At 48.7% G+C, this 19,806-nt stretch overlaps 1 protein-coding gene across 1 annotated transcript in view; it reads left to right on the top strand.

The window, feature by feature from the left end:
* TMEM233 (transmembrane protein 233) overlaps positions 1 to 19,806 on the top strand; it is a 42,469-nt gene that overhangs the window by 14,414 nt on the left and 8,249 nt on the right. The window contains exon 2 of the mRNA XM_041003597.1: positions 5,972 to 6,108. Within this exon, the coding sequence (XP_040859531.1) occupies positions 5,972 to 6,108 (137 nt within the window). The remainder of the gene's footprint in view (positions 1 to 5,971; positions 6,109 to 19,806) is intronic.

Below are 19,806 nucleotides of genomic sequence, written 5' to 3'. Positions count from 1 at the left end.
GGTACGACCTTTGCAACTTCCTGTGAGTCTTGAAGTATACGAATACAAAGGTTTTAATGATCGTGTTTATATTTTTATTGCACAGTGCTAATCTAGAATATGTAAAAAAGCTCTCACAAATCAATAAGATAAACCAATAGAAAACTAGGCCCCCAGAAATTGAATTAAAAATTCACCACAATGAATTGCATGTAATCAATGCACATTCATTCATATAACATTTCTTCATTCAACAAATATTCCTCCCCTTCTGGGGTTCCAGGCGCTTTGCAGGTCATGGAGGGAAGATGGCTAGCTGTGCACGAGCTGGTACGAAAGGACCTCTCTGATGAAGTGACAGTAAAGGCAGGACCTCAAGGATCAACAATTGGCTCAGACTCACCGCTCAGTGCAATGGTGGCGAGCTTTGTTTTCACCCATCAGAATGGAGAAATTTAGATCAAAGATGTGAGGCAAAGGGCACTTAAATACCATTAGAGAGAGGGCAGATTTGTGTAACACTTTGGCAGGGTAATTTGACCCTCTCTGCAAATGTAAATCCATAAACCCTTTGTGCGATCCCGTTTCTAGGAAGCCACCCCAAGGACAGTCTCAAGTGCATGAGAAAGGATTGGACTAAAAATGTCTGCCGGAGCCCATTATGAAATTGCAACAGGCTTCAAGTAGCCGAGCTGTGTGCAGGTGATGACTGTGAGGCAATGGGAAACAATGAGACAACCAGAAACAAAAGGCCTCCGTAAGCTTGAAGCTTTCTGAAAATAAAAGACTGCACCTGACATTAAGGCTTTCCTCCCTCAAGAATGCAACAAGGATGCACCATGTGGAAATCCTTCTGTTGAACTCATTATTTTAAGGGCCCCATGATCACTCAATTGCTCAATTGACTAATCCTCGCCTTGCATGCACTGGGATCCTACAGGGACCCCACTCCATAGCCTGGCTGCTCCACTTCCCTTCCAGCTCCCTGCTTGTGGCCTGGAAAGCAGTTGAGGATGGCCCCAAGCTTTTGGACCTTGTACCCATGTGGGAACCTTGGAGGAAGCTCCTGCCTCCTGGCTTCAGATCAGCTTGGCTCTGGCCACTGCAGCCATCTGGGACATGAACCAGCACATGGAAGATCTTTCTCTTTTTAAATCTGCCTTTTCAATGGAAAACGCATTCTGTTAATCAGGAATGTACAAAGAAAGCAGGAATGAGGCAGAGTTAGACGCACTAGCCTGGAAGGTGGCCCACTGTTAACTAGGTAGAAGAAAGCAATGCCAAAGTATAGTGAGACACTGCCAATATTTTTTGCAAGTCAGAGTTACCGTGACAGACAGAAAGCAAAATCTTCTATCTATTAGTTCATTCCTCAGATGGTTTCAGAGGTCAAAGTTGGGTCAGTCCAAAGCCAGGAACCAGGGGCTTCTTCCCGGTCTCCCCCATGGGCAATAGGCACAGGCACTTGGGCCATCTCCTGCTACGTTTCCCAGGCATTAGCAAGAATACAGATAGAAAGTGAAGCAGCCAGAACACAAACCAGCACCTGCATGGTATGCCAGCTTTGCAGGCAGCAGCCTTACTTGCTGTGCCACAACACCAAGCCCCCAAACACTGCTAATAATTTTTAACCAAAAGAAAATGAAAACGAATGTGTCTAAATATGTACACACACACATTACCAAACTAGCTATGTACTTTTGGGCAAACTCTTATGATTTTGATTATATTTGAAAGGTAGAGAAACAGAGACAGAAAGAGCTTCCATCCTCTGTAAATACCTGCAACACTGGGACAAAACCAGGAACCCAGAATTTTAACTGAGTCTCCCATATGGTGGCCAAGTCCCAAGTCCTCAAGCCATCAGCTGCTGTGTCCCAGGGTACACACAGCACGAAGCTGGCTGGGAAACAGAGGAGCTGGACTCTAATTCTGGGTGTGGGTATCTCAACTGACATCGAAACCTTTGTGCCAACTGCCCACCCCCAGGGTAGATCATTTTAACTTCCCATGCGTCCGTTTCCACATCAGTAAAATGGAAACACAACTGCTTCATAGGCTCACTGTAAGGACTAACAAGGTGACCCTGGAGAAGCACAGAACACTGTCCCTGACACACGGTCAAGGTTACGTGTGATCATTCTTCTTTTATCCAAGATTCAGAGTGCAAGCCACTTAGAATGTTCCAGAAACGGGTTTTACTTGAAAAAATAAAGAGCCATCCTAAGGAGTCCAACTCCAGAAGGGCCCACAAACAAACCAAAAAACAAAGCCCAGGTCTATAAGGAGACAAATGCCAAGTTGCCAGGGCTACCAGAGTTTTAGATTAGTCCGTTCATGGTAAAAACGATGGAAAGGATCTCGAGAGAGAGAAAGATTTCAGTACCCATGAAGGATGGAGCCTGGACAGCAGCCTGCCTGGCCAGGATCAGTGATGAAGCTGTGTTTGCTGAGATTTGTGGGAAATTCTCAAGGTTTTAATATTTGAGGGAAGAGAAGACAGACTATTATTCTGGGTTTGTAGTGGGGTACACATGGCTGTCACTTCCTCAGTTACTCATAACATGCTGAGTCTTAATGGAAGCAATAGGCAGAGACCATTTTCCTTTCACATGTTTTTTTTTTTTTTTTGGAAAAAAACCATGAAGCCAACATGCCGAACTGCTAACGAGGGCTGTCCTTGAGAAATATACTTAGGGCAAGAGCATGTGTTTGCACAGCGCTTGGCTGCCCCACGCATTCACAGATCACATGCGTGATGTTTGCAGGAACAAAGACTAAATACATTTTGAAAGATGCACAGCCATCGCATGGCTTTCTACTCCTTCCATTGCAGATGGGATCATTTGCACACCAAACTCTTTAGGGAAAAATTTATAAGCCCTGCCTTTTCTCCAAAATGCATTTCCACCACTTGAATCTGTCGCATCTCACCAAGAGACCCTCCACTGGAAGAGGGAAAGAATTACAGCCAACATGTCAGGCAGGAGTATTTCTTCCACATCATTGTCACTTCTGCACCCGGAAGTCCAAGATCAACCTCTCTACTTCCGTCCCCCTCCCAGCCAATGAAGTCCATCAGAATGAAACGCCGGAGTTTTGAAGTCTCCCCTCCCACTTACCCAGATCTGCCCGTGGACAGCCTCTTCTTAAGAACCAGAGCAGATAAGGGATTCAGTAGGGGACTCCTGGCGAGAGGAGAGCTTATGCTTGACAATAAAATTGGCTTCTCGAGTCCACAGCAGAGGCAGCTCAGGATGTACTCAAGGTCTCCCTGTGGAGCCCTAGGGAGATGGCAGTTCACATACATGAAGGTCACACACACACAGTGTCAGGCAGAGGCTGAGCAGGACTCAGCCGGGGTATCCACCCAGCTCCCCTTCAGCCAGGCACCCAGCACAGCTCTGCTGACCTGCACATCACATCACTCAAACAGTGCATCTGGGCGGAGCTCGTGGCCGGTGCACACAGATGGCAGATAGATGCAGCAACCCAGCACAGACTGGCTGTCATGCCCACTTTTTGGTCAATGTTGCTAAGAACATGAAATTGGTTTTTCATCCTAAGAGCCCAGAGTTGCTACCCTTTGGGAAGAGAAGGCATCTCATTATTTTGCCCCTGGTGATACCAACACAGCAATGACCATGACTCATCTCCGAACTGTTTTCCAAAGTAGCCTAATAGAATAAGGACCAATTGTGGAGGATCTGCGTCTGCATAACTCTAAACTAGATTCCCCCACAGCTCAGCATGAGAGAGGCCAATGTTCTGTTCTCTGATTAGCAAGGCCTCTTAAAGAGTTGCCGAAGAGTCTGAAGCAGCATGATTGTATTGCATTCTCAGTATCCCAGCTTTGGAATACAAGCAAGGCAAGGCTTCCTGAATATATATACCAAGTACTGCTTCCAGGTGAACCATCTGACACGCATCAACTCCTGAGCACCTCAGAAAAGATGTATTCGCCCTTAAGGAGACAGAATCAAGCAAATATTTGGCCGGGTGGTTAGGTGGCCTGTATGTCACAGAGTGCATGGGTTCAATGTGCTACCGTAGCTCGTGACTCCACCTTCCTCCCAGCGCAGATCCGGGGAAGCAGCAGGGATGGGTCAAGTAGCTGTGTTTCTGCCACCCACATAGGAGACCTGGATTGAGTTCCAGGCTTCAACCCTGGCCCAACCGCAGTCGGAGTGGGGATCGGAGGAGTGAGCCAGCAGATGGGGACATGCTGTTCATCTTTCACTCTCTGCTTCTCCCTCTGTCTCACACATCCCTCTCTGTCTCAAAACATTTTTGTCAGTTACAAAAAGAGGAAATTCTGACATGTGCTGTAACCTGGATGAAACTTGAGGATACAATGCTCAGCAAAGGCAGCCGGTCACATAAGGACAAACAGTACAAGCCCATTTAAATAAGTATCCAGAGTAGTCAAGTTCAAAGTTGGGTGATGGCGGCCATTAGGATAAGAAATTCATGTTTAACAGCTACAGGGTTTCCAATTGGAGAGATGAGAGCAGGCCAAGAAAGTGGACCTGCTGTAAGAAAAGCAGCATTTCACCTCCAGCCAGGCAGCAAGATGGCCTGGATGCCTGCCCTTTGGATGGCCCTAGGTCAGGTCCCAGGGACTGCCGCTCTACATGCTAGGCACACACATTCTGCAGGGAAACTGAGTCACTCACTTGGCACGTATCTGTCAAACTCCTACCAGGTACCAGGCACCACCCAAAGAACCAGTGAGAAGGAGAATGCTTACATACTTAGCCCCAGAGTGAGGAAGGATGGTCTGCTGAGGCCAATAAAAAACACTTCAGATGCCAGGTCATGGGAGAATCTAGAGATTCAGAGCACAGACCAAGAGCAGCTGGACGTTGGGAAAAGGAGAAAAAAACACAGAAAAGCCACTGTTTATCAGCCAGCACAGAAGTGCCATCGCAGTTGAGGAAGTCGTATCATTAGGTACCAACTGGGTGACAACCTAGGCTTGGGCACAGAGATAAACAAGGTTTCTGATCTCAATGGATTGACCTTGAAGTGCAGGACTAGGCACGTGTTTCTATAGATGAGCAAATCACAAAGATTTCAGACTTGGCAGGTCCTGCAGTGTTTGTCCCCATTGCTCAGTTCTGTCTTGGTAGCAAAATAGAAGCCACAGAGACTAGCAAACCAGTCAGTATGGCCATGCTGCAAGGGAACTATTTTCACTCAAACTGGCAGCAAGCTCAACCATGGGTCATCCCATGATGCGTTCGCTGGTAGGCAGTTTGCAAACTGCTACTCTAGTAGACATGAGAAACACGCATTTGTCCGTTCATTCTGCAAATATCTGTCAAGTATCTCCTACATGACAAGTATTATGTCAAGTATATTGTATCAGTCAGCTCTTTTGCTGTAGTGATGGAATACCGAGACAGGACCCGTATGAAGAAAGAATGTCTGTTTAGCTCATGGTTTTTCTGGTTCAAGGGCATGGCACTTGTATCAGGTAGGGTCTGGAGCAGACACATGCAACGGGCTTTAGGACTCTGAGAACCACCCAAGGGTGGTGCAAACATTACCTTTCACTTCCAACAAGGAACCCCGCCCCCAGACCCCACAGTCACCCCAACTGCCACAGCAGAGACCAAGCTCCCAAACATGGATCTATAGGGAATAAACCAAACCCAAATGCCAGCATCTACCATGCTGGATGAGATAGCCAGGTGTCCCTCCCCGTGCAGCACTTACAGCCTAGACGGAAAACTTAAAAGCCAGGCACTTTCATATGTCACAGCGGACACTAAGATGAACAGCTTCAGGCAACACTGGTGTGGGAGTCTGGGAGGCCTTCCCAGAGGTGCCGACACCAGGCTGCTTGCGCATCAGCCTGGCCTGGACACGAGCAAAGTCCTCTCACAGGCATCTTGGGGTCTTTTCATCAAGACAGTGCAATACACACACCTGCCCATGGCAGTCTTGGGGTACTCGGTCATCACCATCTCTCCCTCTGTGTCCCCAGTCTCAGAACAGCTACAACGAAGGAGACTTCGAAGGAGCCAAGCGGCTGGGGCGGAACGCCAAGTGGGTGGCCATCGCCTCCATCATCATCGGCCTTCTCATCATTGGCATCTCATGTGCCGTTCACTTCACAAGGAAGTAAGTAGCTGCTCTGAATCCCTCACAGTGGCAAATGCCTGGGGCTCCATTAGGAAGCTTAGATTCCGTGCCAGTCACCAACAACCCAAACTGACGGGCCTTGCATGCTTTGATTACCTGGGCCTTGCAGGCTGGGGAAGGTTGCTCCTCCAGAAATTCATTTGGGGTTGAAGGCTACTCAAAACGGCACCATCTCTTAATTGATCTATCTAGAATAGAAACCAACCCAGTTTTTCCACCTAGGGCCAGGTAGCAAGCATTTTAGGCCTCGCAGGCTGTATGATCTTGGTAGCAACTATTGAGCCCTTCCATTTTAGCACAAAAGTAGCCTCCGATAATAACTGCATGAGCAAGCATGGCTGTGCTTCAGTCAAATGTTGTTTTCGACAGCAGGTATTTTGACTGGACAGCAGTTTCCCACCCTCTGATCTTGAACATGAGGTGTCCTCTGCCTAAAGCAGAGGCAGCAGAGGAAAACAACAGAATTCCACATGGGCTTTTCCCCTCCCACCCTCCCCTTGAAGCTTTCTGAAACATTGGAGAGACAGAGAAAAGCCATCTCCCATTTCCTAGCTCACTTCCTAAATGCTTTTAACAGGTGGGGCTGAGCTAGGCTGGAGCTCTCAGCCAGGATATCAGTATTTGTCTCTCAAGTGGGAGGTGAGGAACTGAATACTTGGGGCATCACTGTTGCCTCCTGGGGCGCCCATTAGCAGGAAGCTGCAGTCAGAAGTGGAGCTGGGACTCGAACCCAAGCACTCAGATATGAGAACCAGGTGGTAACCTTACAGGTGCACTAAATGCGCATCTCTCACATGTGCCCTTCACAGCCTCCGCCCAGCAGTGGTGACAAATGTCACTCAGGTACACAATTGACTAAAGCCTGGCACATGGTTCCACGCAAGTGTAGAGCCTTACCATATAGTCTGTGAAGTGATTCGCTGCATTAATTCATATTCAGACAGCCTAGGAGTCCCTAGAGCCCCCAGATCCATCTCTGCCTTTCCACATTAACTCCTGGTCTGACAGGCAGGAGTGCTGAGAAATCCTCTAGCTTGCCACTAGAGCACGACAGCTACTTCTACTGCCTCCGATCCAAGGGCTGAGCGCAGAAAGCCGAACCCACGTGGTTTAGTCAACCAAAGAGGAAGGAAGCAGACACCCTCTGGCTGCCCAAGCAGCCAACCCAACTTGGCAATCCCTCGAGCAGCAGATGTCACAGCAGATCAACTTCCTTCCCGACGAGCCAGAACCCTAGCAATCCAGAGGACATGGAAGGAAGGGGAGATGCCCAAGCAGGAAGCACTATATGGGAAGAACAGGTGACGTTGTCGAGGTCACAGAAAAAGGGAGACCACAACATCAAAACAAACTCAGGCTTCCTTGCTTTGAGGATATGTCACTTAAGGGATGGCAGTTGGAGGACACTGACGTTGGGAGGGAGAGGTAGTGGGGGAACAGATGAGGACACGCCTGCCTTTATGTAAAGGCGGCGTAGGGTGCAGGCCCGCAGATGTACAAGAGGCTGTGGAGAGTGGAGTCCGTGCTGCAGATTTGGCACCAGAGTTCTCAGCCTGCTCACTGCATAACTGCTCCCCAAGCCTCAGTTTCCTCCACCACAATATGGGGTTTGGGCTCATCCATTCCGATGAAGGTTTATCAGGTGGCCTACAGAACGTGTGCAGTTTGGCCCTTAGCTTAGTGCACAAAAATATAGACAGCAATGACTAATTCTCTGACTGCATCATCAACGTTACTGAGAAAGGACCTGAGAAGTTACGACGCCATTAAATGGAGTTCAAGGTGTTGCACTCAGGAGCCAAGCTCCAAGGCCAGTGTTTCCAGGGAAGGAGGCCAAGGCTTCTCTTGGCTGAACTCCTGGGAGCTTGTGAAAATACACACTGCCCAGATCAGTGTTGGAGTGAAGTGGGGTTAATAATAGCAGGTGACACAGACACAGACCTTGCCACGTGGCAGGCACCATCCACAGCTTCATCAACAGATGGCCACCACCACGCCAAAAAGTGCTGTTATTCCCATCTTGTAGATGGGAGCATGGAGGCTCAGAGAGGTCAGGCCATGGTGAGTTAGGTAAGGAAGACAGGATTTAAACTCCAGTTAGTAATTCTCTCACAGCCACCCTGTCCCCACCACCCTTGTCTAAGTCGGTGTTCCCTCTAGGACAGCCAGTTACAAAGGCAAATAAAGTAGTGCATGTTGTAAAGCTAACTGGGATTTCTTTACAAGCAGATGGGATGATGGGCCAGGACCCAGGGTCACAGAGTGCAAGGATTGCAGGGGTCAGAAAGAGAAATCCCATGCATGAACCCTACAGGACAACAGGGACTGCTGGGGAAGGTGATGAAGGATGGAGCACTGTTTTAAAGAAGCAGCTACCGTTCCACTCCAATGATTACCGCATGCGGCACGCTTTGCAGAAGGAGCTTAACATCTAGGAGTTCCTGATTTGCACAACAACTAACTCGTGTTTTTACAACAGAGAGAATCAAAACCAAAAATAGCACAAAGACCACACTGACTGCTGCGACACCATCTATTGGGGGCTAGTTTCCAGTGGATCATTTGGCTTTCAAAGATCAATTCCCCACAAGACCTCACCCCATGCAAAGACAGGGCATGAAGGTACCACCTCATGGAGAGACGCACAGGGAGGCAGCAGGGACTCCCACTTGAGAAGCTAGGAACACGAGGCCTGGGTCGAGACGACGTCCACCGAGAGGTGGGACTTTTGAGTTTCGTCCAGGAATGCAGTCTGAAGTGAACTGCTGCCTTCCCTGGAGGGCAGGAAGAAGACAGAGTCCCAACTCTGGTCACAGACTGGCTCCCCATGCCATCAGCCCCTACCCTGAGACTACTACCCAGGAGCCACTTCATTAGAACATTAGAGATGAGCCTGCCGCCAGGAAATGCCAAGGGACGTGTAAGCCCTGTAGCAGGAACTGGGGTCAGAGACCAGATGTCGGAACAAGGTCCTCCAGCAGCCTTATCCACTAGGGTGCTGGCAGCTCAGGAACCAGGCATGGAGACCAAATATTTAGTTCTAGTATAGCAGAATGGCACACCAAGGAGACCTGCAGGAAGCTTTAGCTCTTGCTGTTTCCCTGGGAAGGTTTGTCAGTCAGTCAGCTGGTCTGTCTCATACACACACACACACACACACACACACACACACATACACACACACATATATACACATACTTGTGTAAGTTTCCCCTTACTTCCTCCTCATGAGCAGAATTGTCTGCAGAATTTTTTTTTCTTAAAGATTTTTCATTGAAAATACAGCTTTACACGGAGGACCGACAGACAGAAAGATCATCCATCCACTGTTTTATTCCCCAAATGGTCACAACAACTGAAGTTGAGCTGATCTGAAGCCAGGAGCTAGGAGCCTCTTTCTTGTCTCCCACATGGGTACAGGGTCCTGAGTCTTTGAGCCCTCCTCTACTGCTTTCCCAGGCCACAAGCAGGAAGCCGGATTGGAAATAGAACCAGGACATGAACCTGTGCCCATATGGGATGCTAGTGCTTGGAGGTGGAGGATTAGCCTATTGAGCCATCATACTGAACCCTGCCTGTAGAATTTTTTTTTTTAAGCAATAAAGCCAATTGCAAAGCTTGGGTACAAGGGAGCCAGGTGTTTTCTACCACAAATGTGAACTTCTCAGGTGACCGTGGGAGTACAGCAGAGCTTTGTTTCATGTGCAGGTGAGGTTCTCAGGCCAGGGCCAGGAGATGAGCTTTGAAGGTCATTGAACTGCATCTTGGACCCCATCCATCAGGGGACACCATGCTTGACACCTTGCCCATCTCATGCCATCCTGCTAACCTTTGCAGTATTGGAAGATGTGACACTGGCTGAGCATCAGCCACAGCAGATAGCCGTGCGCAGTATTCTTTGAAGTGTTGGAGCCATGCTCCAGGCTTACAAAGAAAACAGGTGTGACATCCGCAGCCACTTTCGCGAGCGGATTCAGTGGGAGCCTCCAGCTTCATGTCAATGATTGCCTTATTTTTCTTTTTGATCAATTGCTTATTTTCTATAAGTTAAATTCCTATGTGATACCATCCACTAAAATTAGCCTCCATTATTTGTTCTGTAGTGGTCTAAACAGCCAAGGACACACCCTCCCATGTACTGAAAGTGCTTCTTTTCTCATTCTTAGCAATGAACAACATTTATGCTCTGAACTTTCCATTAAAGAAAAAATTTCGACCTCCATGCAGGGTTAAGGGTCCTAACCACTGTGTCCCATTAGCAGACACAGAGTTAGCAGATACTAGCGCATCCTGCACGAGGATCCCTGGCCTGGAAACAGCCTTCCAAGTCCAGCATTGTGGCAGGGCATCTTAAGTCACCAGCTGTGACACCAGCATCCTGTGAGCACCTTTAGAGTCCTGGCTGCTCCAATTCCAATCCAGCTGCCTGCTAGTGCACATGGGAACGCAGAGGAGGAATGGCCCAAGTGCTTGTCCCCTACGTCCACAAGGGGAGGAGGGGTCAGGCTGGAGCTCCTGGCTCCCAGTCCTAGCTTCAGCCTGGCCTATTCCAAGCCAGGGCTGCCATTTGGGAAGTGAATTAGCAGATGGACACATGCTCAAAAATATATATATATCTTGTTTCACTAAAGAAATATTTTCAATAAACTATGATTAGAAGAAAGCTGGTGAGGGGACTTTGAAAGTTTTGTGAAAATGTGGATGATGGGAGAGCTATGCAGAGGATCTTTAAGCTGCACCAAAATAAACCAATCTTCCCATCCCACTTGACATGAATGCTTCCAAGTCTCTTCATATTTATCAAAGTGGACATAAAACAAGAATTTGGCCTTTCTGCAAAAAAAAAAAAAAACTGTAAAAGCAAATCCATCTTTCCAATCATTTTGGCTGAGGTAAGGCTTCCTGGAAGTTGCTTTGCATAAATGTGTTTTCAGAGAACTTTCTTGACTCCAGAGTAAAAAAAAAAAAAAAAAAAAAAAAAAAAGGAGGGCCTGTCTTGGCTAGTTCCGTTGGCTTGATGGAGAAATGAAGCAGATCCTAAGCTGTCAGCAACAACGGAAGGACTTTTGCTTTGGGAAGGTTGTAAACTAATAGCACCTTGATGACGAAACCAGAGTGAACAGCTTCAACCTCGCGAGTCACCAGAGAAGCACAAGTTGGAGTAGCCATGAAGCACTCTTTTTAATCATCTGCCAAATTGAAACAATTCTAAAAGATAATAATAGGCAGGTTGGCCAGGATGTGAATAGAACCAGATACTACACTGTGGGTTGTATCATAAACTGGGACGGTCTTCTAGGAAGTCAGTTTGAAGGCATGGTCAACCCTCCGCTTCCAATGCTCCCTGAACCTGTGCATTCCACCATCAGTGGATTAAAAAAAAAAGAGACTGCATTGTGGCACAGCTGGCTAAGCAGCTATTTGCAATGGCAGCATTCCCTGGTTCAAGAACCAACCACTCCACTCCCAATTCAGTCTCTGGCTCATGTGCCTGGGAAGGCAGCCAAAGATGCCCCAAGTTCTTAGGTCCCAGTCACCTACATGAGGGACCAAGATGGAGTCCCTGGCTACTGGCTTCACACCGATTCTTACCTACAGGGTATGGACATCTGGAAAGTGAACCAGCTATAAGAGATATTTTCTTTCTTTCACTCTGCATTTCAAATGAAGTGAGTCTTTCTTAAAGTATCCAGAAGAGGCTATGCAAAAGTTCTAGGCTAGCCTGATGCCACTTTATAGAAGGAAGCTGCCACATCAGGTATTAGTATCTGAGGAGTCCCTGGCTTCAATCCCCCATGGATACGGAGGTGTGGCTGCGTACAGGATGCTCTCAGTAAATTGTCTGTCTCTCTCTCTCTCACACACACACACACACACACACAGTGAATGCAACCTTTCTAGGTCATATTTACAGGCTACAATGTAGAGCGAACAGCATGGCTAACCCTTGGGGAAGAGAAGGCGACTCAAAAACCCACCAACCATTTTGCTGCATCGGTCTCGTTCTGGCTTTTGCATGTGCCTCGTGAGCAACGTAACAGGACGCATTTCTCCAAGCAGAAGCCCGCCCTTAGAGCCTAACACACACAAGCCCGCTAGGCCACTTCACTGCTCCTCTAACCAGCATCATCTCCATGACCAGAAGGCTATAGAGCTAAGAAAGGCTCCTCTGGGAACTCAGCCCATGCCCTGCCCCTCTCTCTCATGCTCTCTCTCTCCCACCCACACAGCCCCTGAAGAAGCACGGGTCGGCAGGGAGCTCCCCCGGCCTCACCCGCACGCGTCCCACAGCAGCTCCTGAGGACTGAATCCTGAACTTCGGACTGTGAGATCCTTTCCTCCAGGACTTTCCAGAGGCAGGGCCCTGGCAGACCAACAGCAACCAAAAGTCTAATCCCCACCTTAGGAAATCTGAGCGACACACCCCCACCCCCACAGACGGGCCCAAGTAGCTGATGTGTAAGACAAAGATGGCAACATCCAGTGCGTCCCTGCTTAGCAAAGTCTGTTGTGTCCAGATCTCCAGAGATGGGCCTCAGGAGATCTTCCTACTTGTAACAGGGGGGCGTGGTGTCCAGATTTGGGGAGAATGGGAGCTTTCTAGAAGAACAGAGGATGCTAACCTTTACAAAGCAAGTTTCAGGTTGTCTCATGCCATGGAGCAGGTGGATTTCCTTTGCCTTTAGCTCGTGTTGTAGCAACTCTCCCATCAGCCCGCACACTGCGCACCCAGGGAGTCACCAGAGGCTTTAAGGAGCAGGTGGTCCTGGCTAGATCAGACCTCACTTTTGCTGTGACTCCCACTACACGCTCACCCCCTTGCTTGCACTGCACTGGGTCAACTTGACCACAGCTTTGCTCTTGACGCAAACAGACCAACAATGTTCCGCACAGTCAACTTTAGACATTCAAGTACCTTGCGGTTCCACTTCAGGAAATGTACTCCGCGAAATTCTAGAATCTGCTCTTTGGCAAGCACATTCTTTCAAGACAGCAAAGATCTTTGATCTGCTCCTTGCCCATGCCTCCTGGAAATGCTCACCCCTATATCCCTTTCCTGCTAAGTAATATCCTAACAGGAGGTACAGGTTCAAGGACAGCCTATGTCTGCCTACCAGAAAACACTATCATTGACTGCATGACATGTGTGCCATTGGTGGCACACAAGGTCACGTTTAAGGAGTTTTAGAGCCACAAAGGTAAACCACAAGTTTTGGTAACAGGAAGAACAAAGTCTCCAGGTAGAGCCCATGGGTCCCCAACACCTGAGTCAAAGACGGAGCAGGCCTTGGGTTCAGCACCTTCCATTGAGATGGCACACAATGGTATTGTTTGTATGTCACTGAGTGTATTCTTTTCCACCTCTGGTTTTCTGCGAGTGACTGTGATGCACTATTTTTACTCAAATGCATTAACTTAGACCAGGACGTGGAGCCAGAGGCCGATTCAAATCCCAGGTGTCACCCATGGCGGAGACCGCGTCAAGAACCAATGTCAGCAACACCGCGATCATAATCTTTCCTTGAGTAAGCAGAGGCTGAGAAGTCAAACACTTGTTTCAATACTTTTCCTTGCCATTCACTAGTTATGCGAGCTAGTTATTCTGGGCAACTCACTAATCTGTGTGCCTCAGCTTTCATCACCTGGAGACGAGAGGTAAGGACCCCTGCCTGCTCACCATCCAGTGCCAGTAGGGAAAGGTCTCACCTTGATAAGCCGTGGATGCCCCTGGAGGGAGAATTCAAGTTCTGTGCAAATACAAAGTGCTGTTCTTAGACAATCGTGACTCTAGGCACCTGTTCAAATACTAGATCCTAACCAAAAAAATAGCTGATGGACAGTGTATTCCATCTGTCATTTCATCCTTGTGTCCATTCTAAGCCAGCAAGCGTCCCAGGAGGACACTGACTCAGGGACATGGATTCTTAACACACAGATGCTAATGTCATTCCAATAGATTGGATCCCACCATTTCTGACATCTTTTGTGTGTTTGGATCCCTGGCCTTCTACACACCTCCAATAAGAAGTGTTGCTGAAAGGCAGAATAAAAAAGCAGTTTTGAAGGAAGCCTGTTTACCCTAGCGTGTGCATTGTGTTTTCTTGGGGTTCTCAAACTTCCAGAAAATTCTACACCCAGACAGCATTCATCACTCCCAGCCCGAGTCTGTAAAAACCATAGAGAGGCCAAGGGTAGGGCTAGAGAAGCATCCATCTCATAGTAACATATGGCCTAAAAAGCACCTTCACAGGGCACCAGCCATCTTCATTCTGGTGCCCAAGTTGTGGCTCACTCAGCTAAGCCTTTTCCTAGGATGCTGACGCAAGGGGTGAGCCTCAGCTGTTCCACCTTCCATTGTCAATGTCCCCGGAAAGCAGCAGAACATGGCCCCAGTACTTCAGCCTCTGCCACCCACAGGAGACCTCTTGCCTTTGCCCTGGACTGGCCATGACCACACCAGCCCTTTGCGGGGAGTGAACCAGCCAATGGGAGAGGCGGGGGGGGGGGGGAGGGGGTGAGGAGTCTAACAGTATTTCTCACCCTGCCTTTCAAATGAATATTTTCTAAAAGCCCCATTAAAGTCAAAAGAACATAAGAACAATTCAGTCACTACATGAGATTCTGGAGATCTAAGGAGCCCTAAGTTTTGGTGCCCCAGCCCCCAGCCCCAGAACGGTAATTTCAAGGCTCAAACAAGTGGGATGGCTCATCTTTCTTCTCTAGTAAAACGAAAGCATGAGCTGAGAGAGCCTCTCACCAGCCAAGGACAAAAGCTAGCTGGAGCCAACAGCAGGCCTTAAGGCTCGGGTAACTCAGAATTCAGGGACAGCTTCAGGTGCGGATGGAGCCAGGCGCTCGGTGTTATTGGGAACTCATCCTGTCCCATTTCTTGACCTCCATTTGTTGAGTCCATCTTCATTTCACAGAGACCAGGTGGCTGAGAGCACCAGCCCGGGACCTGCTCCTACCAGCTCAGCAACACCGTTGAAGTAAATGGCTCAACTCAACCACAAGCATGACTGGTCTGAAGCAGGAAGCCATCCAGCAGAATGGATCCTGGCAACGAACATACAGGGGTACAGCACAAGCAAATGCTGAAGTCCAGCGTTCTTCTTCAGCCAGGCCTGAAATCAAGATTCATTCTCTGAAGCTGAGGGGGATAGCAACTCTATGCAAACTCTATGGATCCAGGGTGTGTGGGAGGGGTATTCCCTCCCCCAGAGGAAAACCAAAGTGTTTTTACCAGACAGGGACACGGGCAGTAGGCAGAACAAAGAACCTCTTATCCCATTAAGCATGTTGCTTCTTACAGTGCCCTCCCCGCACAGGGTCCATCGCATCTCGTAGTTTCCCAAGCCCTTTCCCCATCGCGTAGTCGCTCCCATTGATTTATAAAGCACCTGCTCAACCTTAGAAACCAGGTTCAACTTTTGAAGTTTTGATACGGTTGAGAAAGACCCCTGGGAAGGTTGCTTAGAGTCCATCGCAGAGACCACACCGTTAGGGAAAGATGTCAGAGTGGCAAGTCAAAGGCACCGACAAAATGTGATGCCATCAGCTTATAAGAAAAAAAAAAGCTCTGGCAGCACGGCTCTCAGCATGACAAAGGCAGATCCGACTCTAGCTCTCGCTGTGGCCTGGCCTTTGCCCACAGGTTATGGGCAGAAGCAGATGCAGACATATATTAAAAAAAAAAAAAACGCTGGCCTCAGCTCCTGGATCAGCAAATTATCCTTGGCCTCCAGCAGGACAGCTGCCCTCAGCAAAAACAGCACCACGCATGAATCCTGATACCTGTAACCCCAGAGCCAAGCTTCTAAATATAAGCCACTCTTACAGAAAAAGAAAACAAACTAAGATAGTTTTTACATTCATAGGTTACCAGCAATCCTTAAAAAAAAAAAAAAATTGGATGTTTATTTATGCCTAAGGTATTTCCCAAGAATAGCTTTTGAATCTTGGTCTGGACACACACACACACACACACACACACACACACACACACACACACACACACACGGCACAGAGACCACTCAAGCCCCGCCCACCATAGCTGGGGAATCCCCACAGAGAGGTCCCCATTTGCTGCTCCATTCACTCACCGCCCTCGAGGTGTGCACCTCGTGGGGGCTGCCGCAGCAAGTGCCGAGTTGCCCTTGTGCGTTGCTCGCATGGGACACGGGAGCTTCCCATCTGTGCACCTGTTCCCAAGCCTAGCCGAGCGCCCGAGCGCCCGATCACATCTCCCATGACCTCGGCACCACGGTCGTCTCGCTGCCTCTGCGTGGCTTGTCCCAGTGCACACTCACGCACAGGTTCACGGACGTGTCCTGCTGTTTGGTGTCCCCAAGCTGTCTGCCTCTGGTGCTGCCACCAAGCCTGTGTTCCCACAAGTGACCTGGACTCCCAGGGGGGTTTGAAGTTCGTGTAAAGGCACTTGTCCCCTGGTGTGTATGAATGTGCATGGATTCAACCAGGTGTGGGTTGAAATACTCCTTCAAAAGTGTATTGAATGTGCATAGATCACGTTTCGCTGTGTCACTCTCGCTGAACACTATTGCTTGGTTTTGTTCAACAATGCATTATAACAATGATTCACATGACACTTGCATTGCATTAGAGGATTATAAGTCTTCAAAAGATTTAGCATATGTGGGAGGGTATGTGTCGATTCTACGCAAATATTACTCTTGAACATCTCGAAGGATCTTGGAGTCGATTCCCTGGAGATACTAAGGGGCAGTTACACCAAGGGACCTTGTGACAAGTTCCTACAGAGCTGGCAGACCTTATATGACCAGCCTGCAACAGATCTGACACACATCCCACACGTGGACTTCTTGAGCCATTCCCCTAAGCTCACCTCAATGATCACAGTGAGCTGACGGGGTTCCTGGGTCTCCCCTGCCCATCGGTGCTGCTCCAAGGGTTACCAACACCATGACTTATAACCCCGCAGAGCGGAAGGCTGTCCTGGTCTCTAGCCTGAAATCCAGTTGGTGGTAAAACTGGAGCCCTTTCCAGAGGCCCCCAGGGGGTCACCTCCTTTCCTTCCTTCCAGAGGCGGCCCACACCCCTCGGCTCATGGCCCCACGCCTTCCCAGTCAGCCCTGACCACTCCTCAAGCTGCACCTCTCTTTGCCTCCCTCGTTCCCACCTAAGCACTCTGCTCACCCGAGACCACGTGCTCATCCCCCTGTTACAAGGTCAGCTGCAGATTCCTTCCGCTAGCTTAGCTGCCCCTTGCCAAGCAGCCTAGCATAGTCCCAGCTTTGTGGCTGTCTGCTGGGAATAGTCACTGGACTTACCACTACCCTGCCTAGCATGCCCTGCTGTCACATCCCTAAAACATACAGGACAGAAGCCAGGGTGACCTCAAAACCTGAAGGGAACTGTATCCTTTCTCCCCTAAGCCCAAGCCACACCCCGCGATGTCCTTCCATGCAACTGAAGACCCTGACTTTGAATCATGACCCACAAAGCCCCACACTGTCATTTCCTCCCCACTCCCTCCACTCCGCTGCAGTCACACGCTGGTCTTCCGGCTGCTCCTGAATGGACCAAACGCATTCCTGCCCCAGGGCCTTGGCATGTGCTATTTCCTCTGCCCATGTTTTTCCTCAGGTCTCCCCATCCGTGACTTTTCTCCAGGATCCAGGTCTCAGCTTCTCAGAGAAGGCTGGCCTGACCCATCTTCCCATCCTCTTGGGCAGCCAGCCCTCATCAGCACCACAGCACCCCGCCTTCTCTTGTCCAGGGAGCACGCCACTATTTCTATCACCATCTTGTCCTGGCCACTTTTATATTTAGTTTCTTTGCTTTTTGCCACCCATCCTCTCTCCTGCCGATGTCAGCATCCTGAAGTACAGGTGTTCGGACCTGCAGGGCCCCTCTCCCAACACACACACAGCAGAGTCTCTGCATGGATTTGCTGAGTGAGTGAGCACACCTCCCCTGTGCCCCAGGCTCAGGTAATGGCCACTTCATCTCCTGGTAAAGGCCTCCCTTTTGACTCCGATTCAGCCCTTGTTCAGGGAAGTCTTGACTGGTGTGCAGACCCCTCCAGCTCGCTCACACAGCCCTGGAGCACTCCCTGTAGTCTGACCGTGATGCTTGTCAGACACAGCACGTGTGACTTCCGTCTCTTACCCGTCTTTCCAAGCACCCTAGGGCGAGAGGCCGTGTTCGTCTTACCTCTGTATGCCTCAAGTTTTGGTTGGTACCTACCTGGGACATGGAGGGTTTCACATGATTACTGATGGACTGTAGAAGGAGAAATGGGTGGTTGGATGGACAGATGAACAGGCAGGTGATCATGGGGACAAAAGCGCTGATAAACAAGAGGGAAAGAAATCATACTTTATTCCATCATCTTGGCTTTTTTATTTTTAGATGTTGCTATTCATAAGATGGAAATTTGAATTTTAAGAGAAGACGAAAAGGGCCAGAGAGATGGCTCAACAGGCCAATCCTCCACCTTGCAGTGCCGGAATCCCATTTGGGTACCACTTTTAGTCCTGGCTATACCACTCCCCTTCCAGCTTCCTGCTTAAAACCGAGGAGGGTAGCAAAGGACGGCTCAAGGCCTTGGGCCACTGCACCCACGTCAGGGACGCAGAAGAAGCTCCTGGGCCCTGGCTTCAGATCAGCTCAACCTCAGCCATGCTGGGAATAAACCAGTGAACCCTTCTCTACATCTGCCCTTCAAATTAAAAATAAATAAAAATGAAACAAACCAAGATATTGACTGAAAATCCAATCCCAAAACCTTCTCACTTATTTCTTTAGCATTCATTAAGAGGAAATGGAGAAAGGAAGAGATGGAAATCCACCTGCAATTTAAGAAGAAATGAACTTATATGAACTCAGCAAGTTGAATAGCCCATCCCGAAAGCCTCCTTTGAGGCTGGGGTGCCCCCTAGTGGGGAGAGTGGAGAAGAGCATGTAAGAGTGTGAGTTCCTGTAAGATCACAAAATACACAGGGAGAAGACTACACTTTGACAAAAAAAGTACAAGTTTCCATGGTTAATACATTTTAACAAGAAGTAAACTGAACTAATTAAAGATTTGTTTATTTCTATTAAAAGGCAGCTATACAGAGAGAAGAAGAGACAGATCTTCCATCTGTTGGTTTACTCCAAGTTGCCCCAACATCCAGAGATGAGCCAATTCAAAGCCAGGAACTTCTTCCGGGTCTCCTAGTCAGGTGCAGGGTCCCAAGGCTTTGTGTCATCCTGCACTGCTCTCCCAGACCACAAGCAGGGAGTCGGAACGGAAGTGGAGCAGCCAAGACATGAACTGGCACCCATACAGGTGGTTGCAAGGTAAGGCCTGGACCACTAGGCCACTACACTGGGCTCTGAACTAATTTGTTTTAAGAGCTGACATAATACCAGGTACTGCTCTAAGCACATTGTGCCATAGAATAATATTTAACTTTCACCAGAATCACTGGCAAAGGTACATTTGTTGCGCTTTTGATAACAAAATAAATTTGAGTCATGGAAAAATTGAGTACCATTGCCAAAGGCCTATAGCTGGAAAGTGGTAGAACAAGAATTTAAGCCCGAGTGAGCTGGCTGTAGATTTTCAAATCCTAACCACAATAGGACTTGACTTGACAGAGAGTGCGAGCCAAAAGAAACAGAGGGAAAAATACATAGACGAGTTTTCCA

This window comes from Ochotona curzoniae, unplaced genomic scaffold, assembly GCF_017591425.1.
Source record: "Ochotona curzoniae isolate NIBS_2020 unplaced genomic scaffold, NIBS_Ocur_1.0 scaffold_274, whole genome shotgun sequence".
Classification (NCBI taxonomy): domain Eukaryota; kingdom Metazoa; phylum Chordata; class Mammalia; order Lagomorpha; family Ochotonidae; genus Ochotona; species Ochotona curzoniae.
The sequence above is the reverse complement of the archived record's forward strand: the minus strand, read 5'-3'. Positions and strand labels throughout refer to the sequence as shown.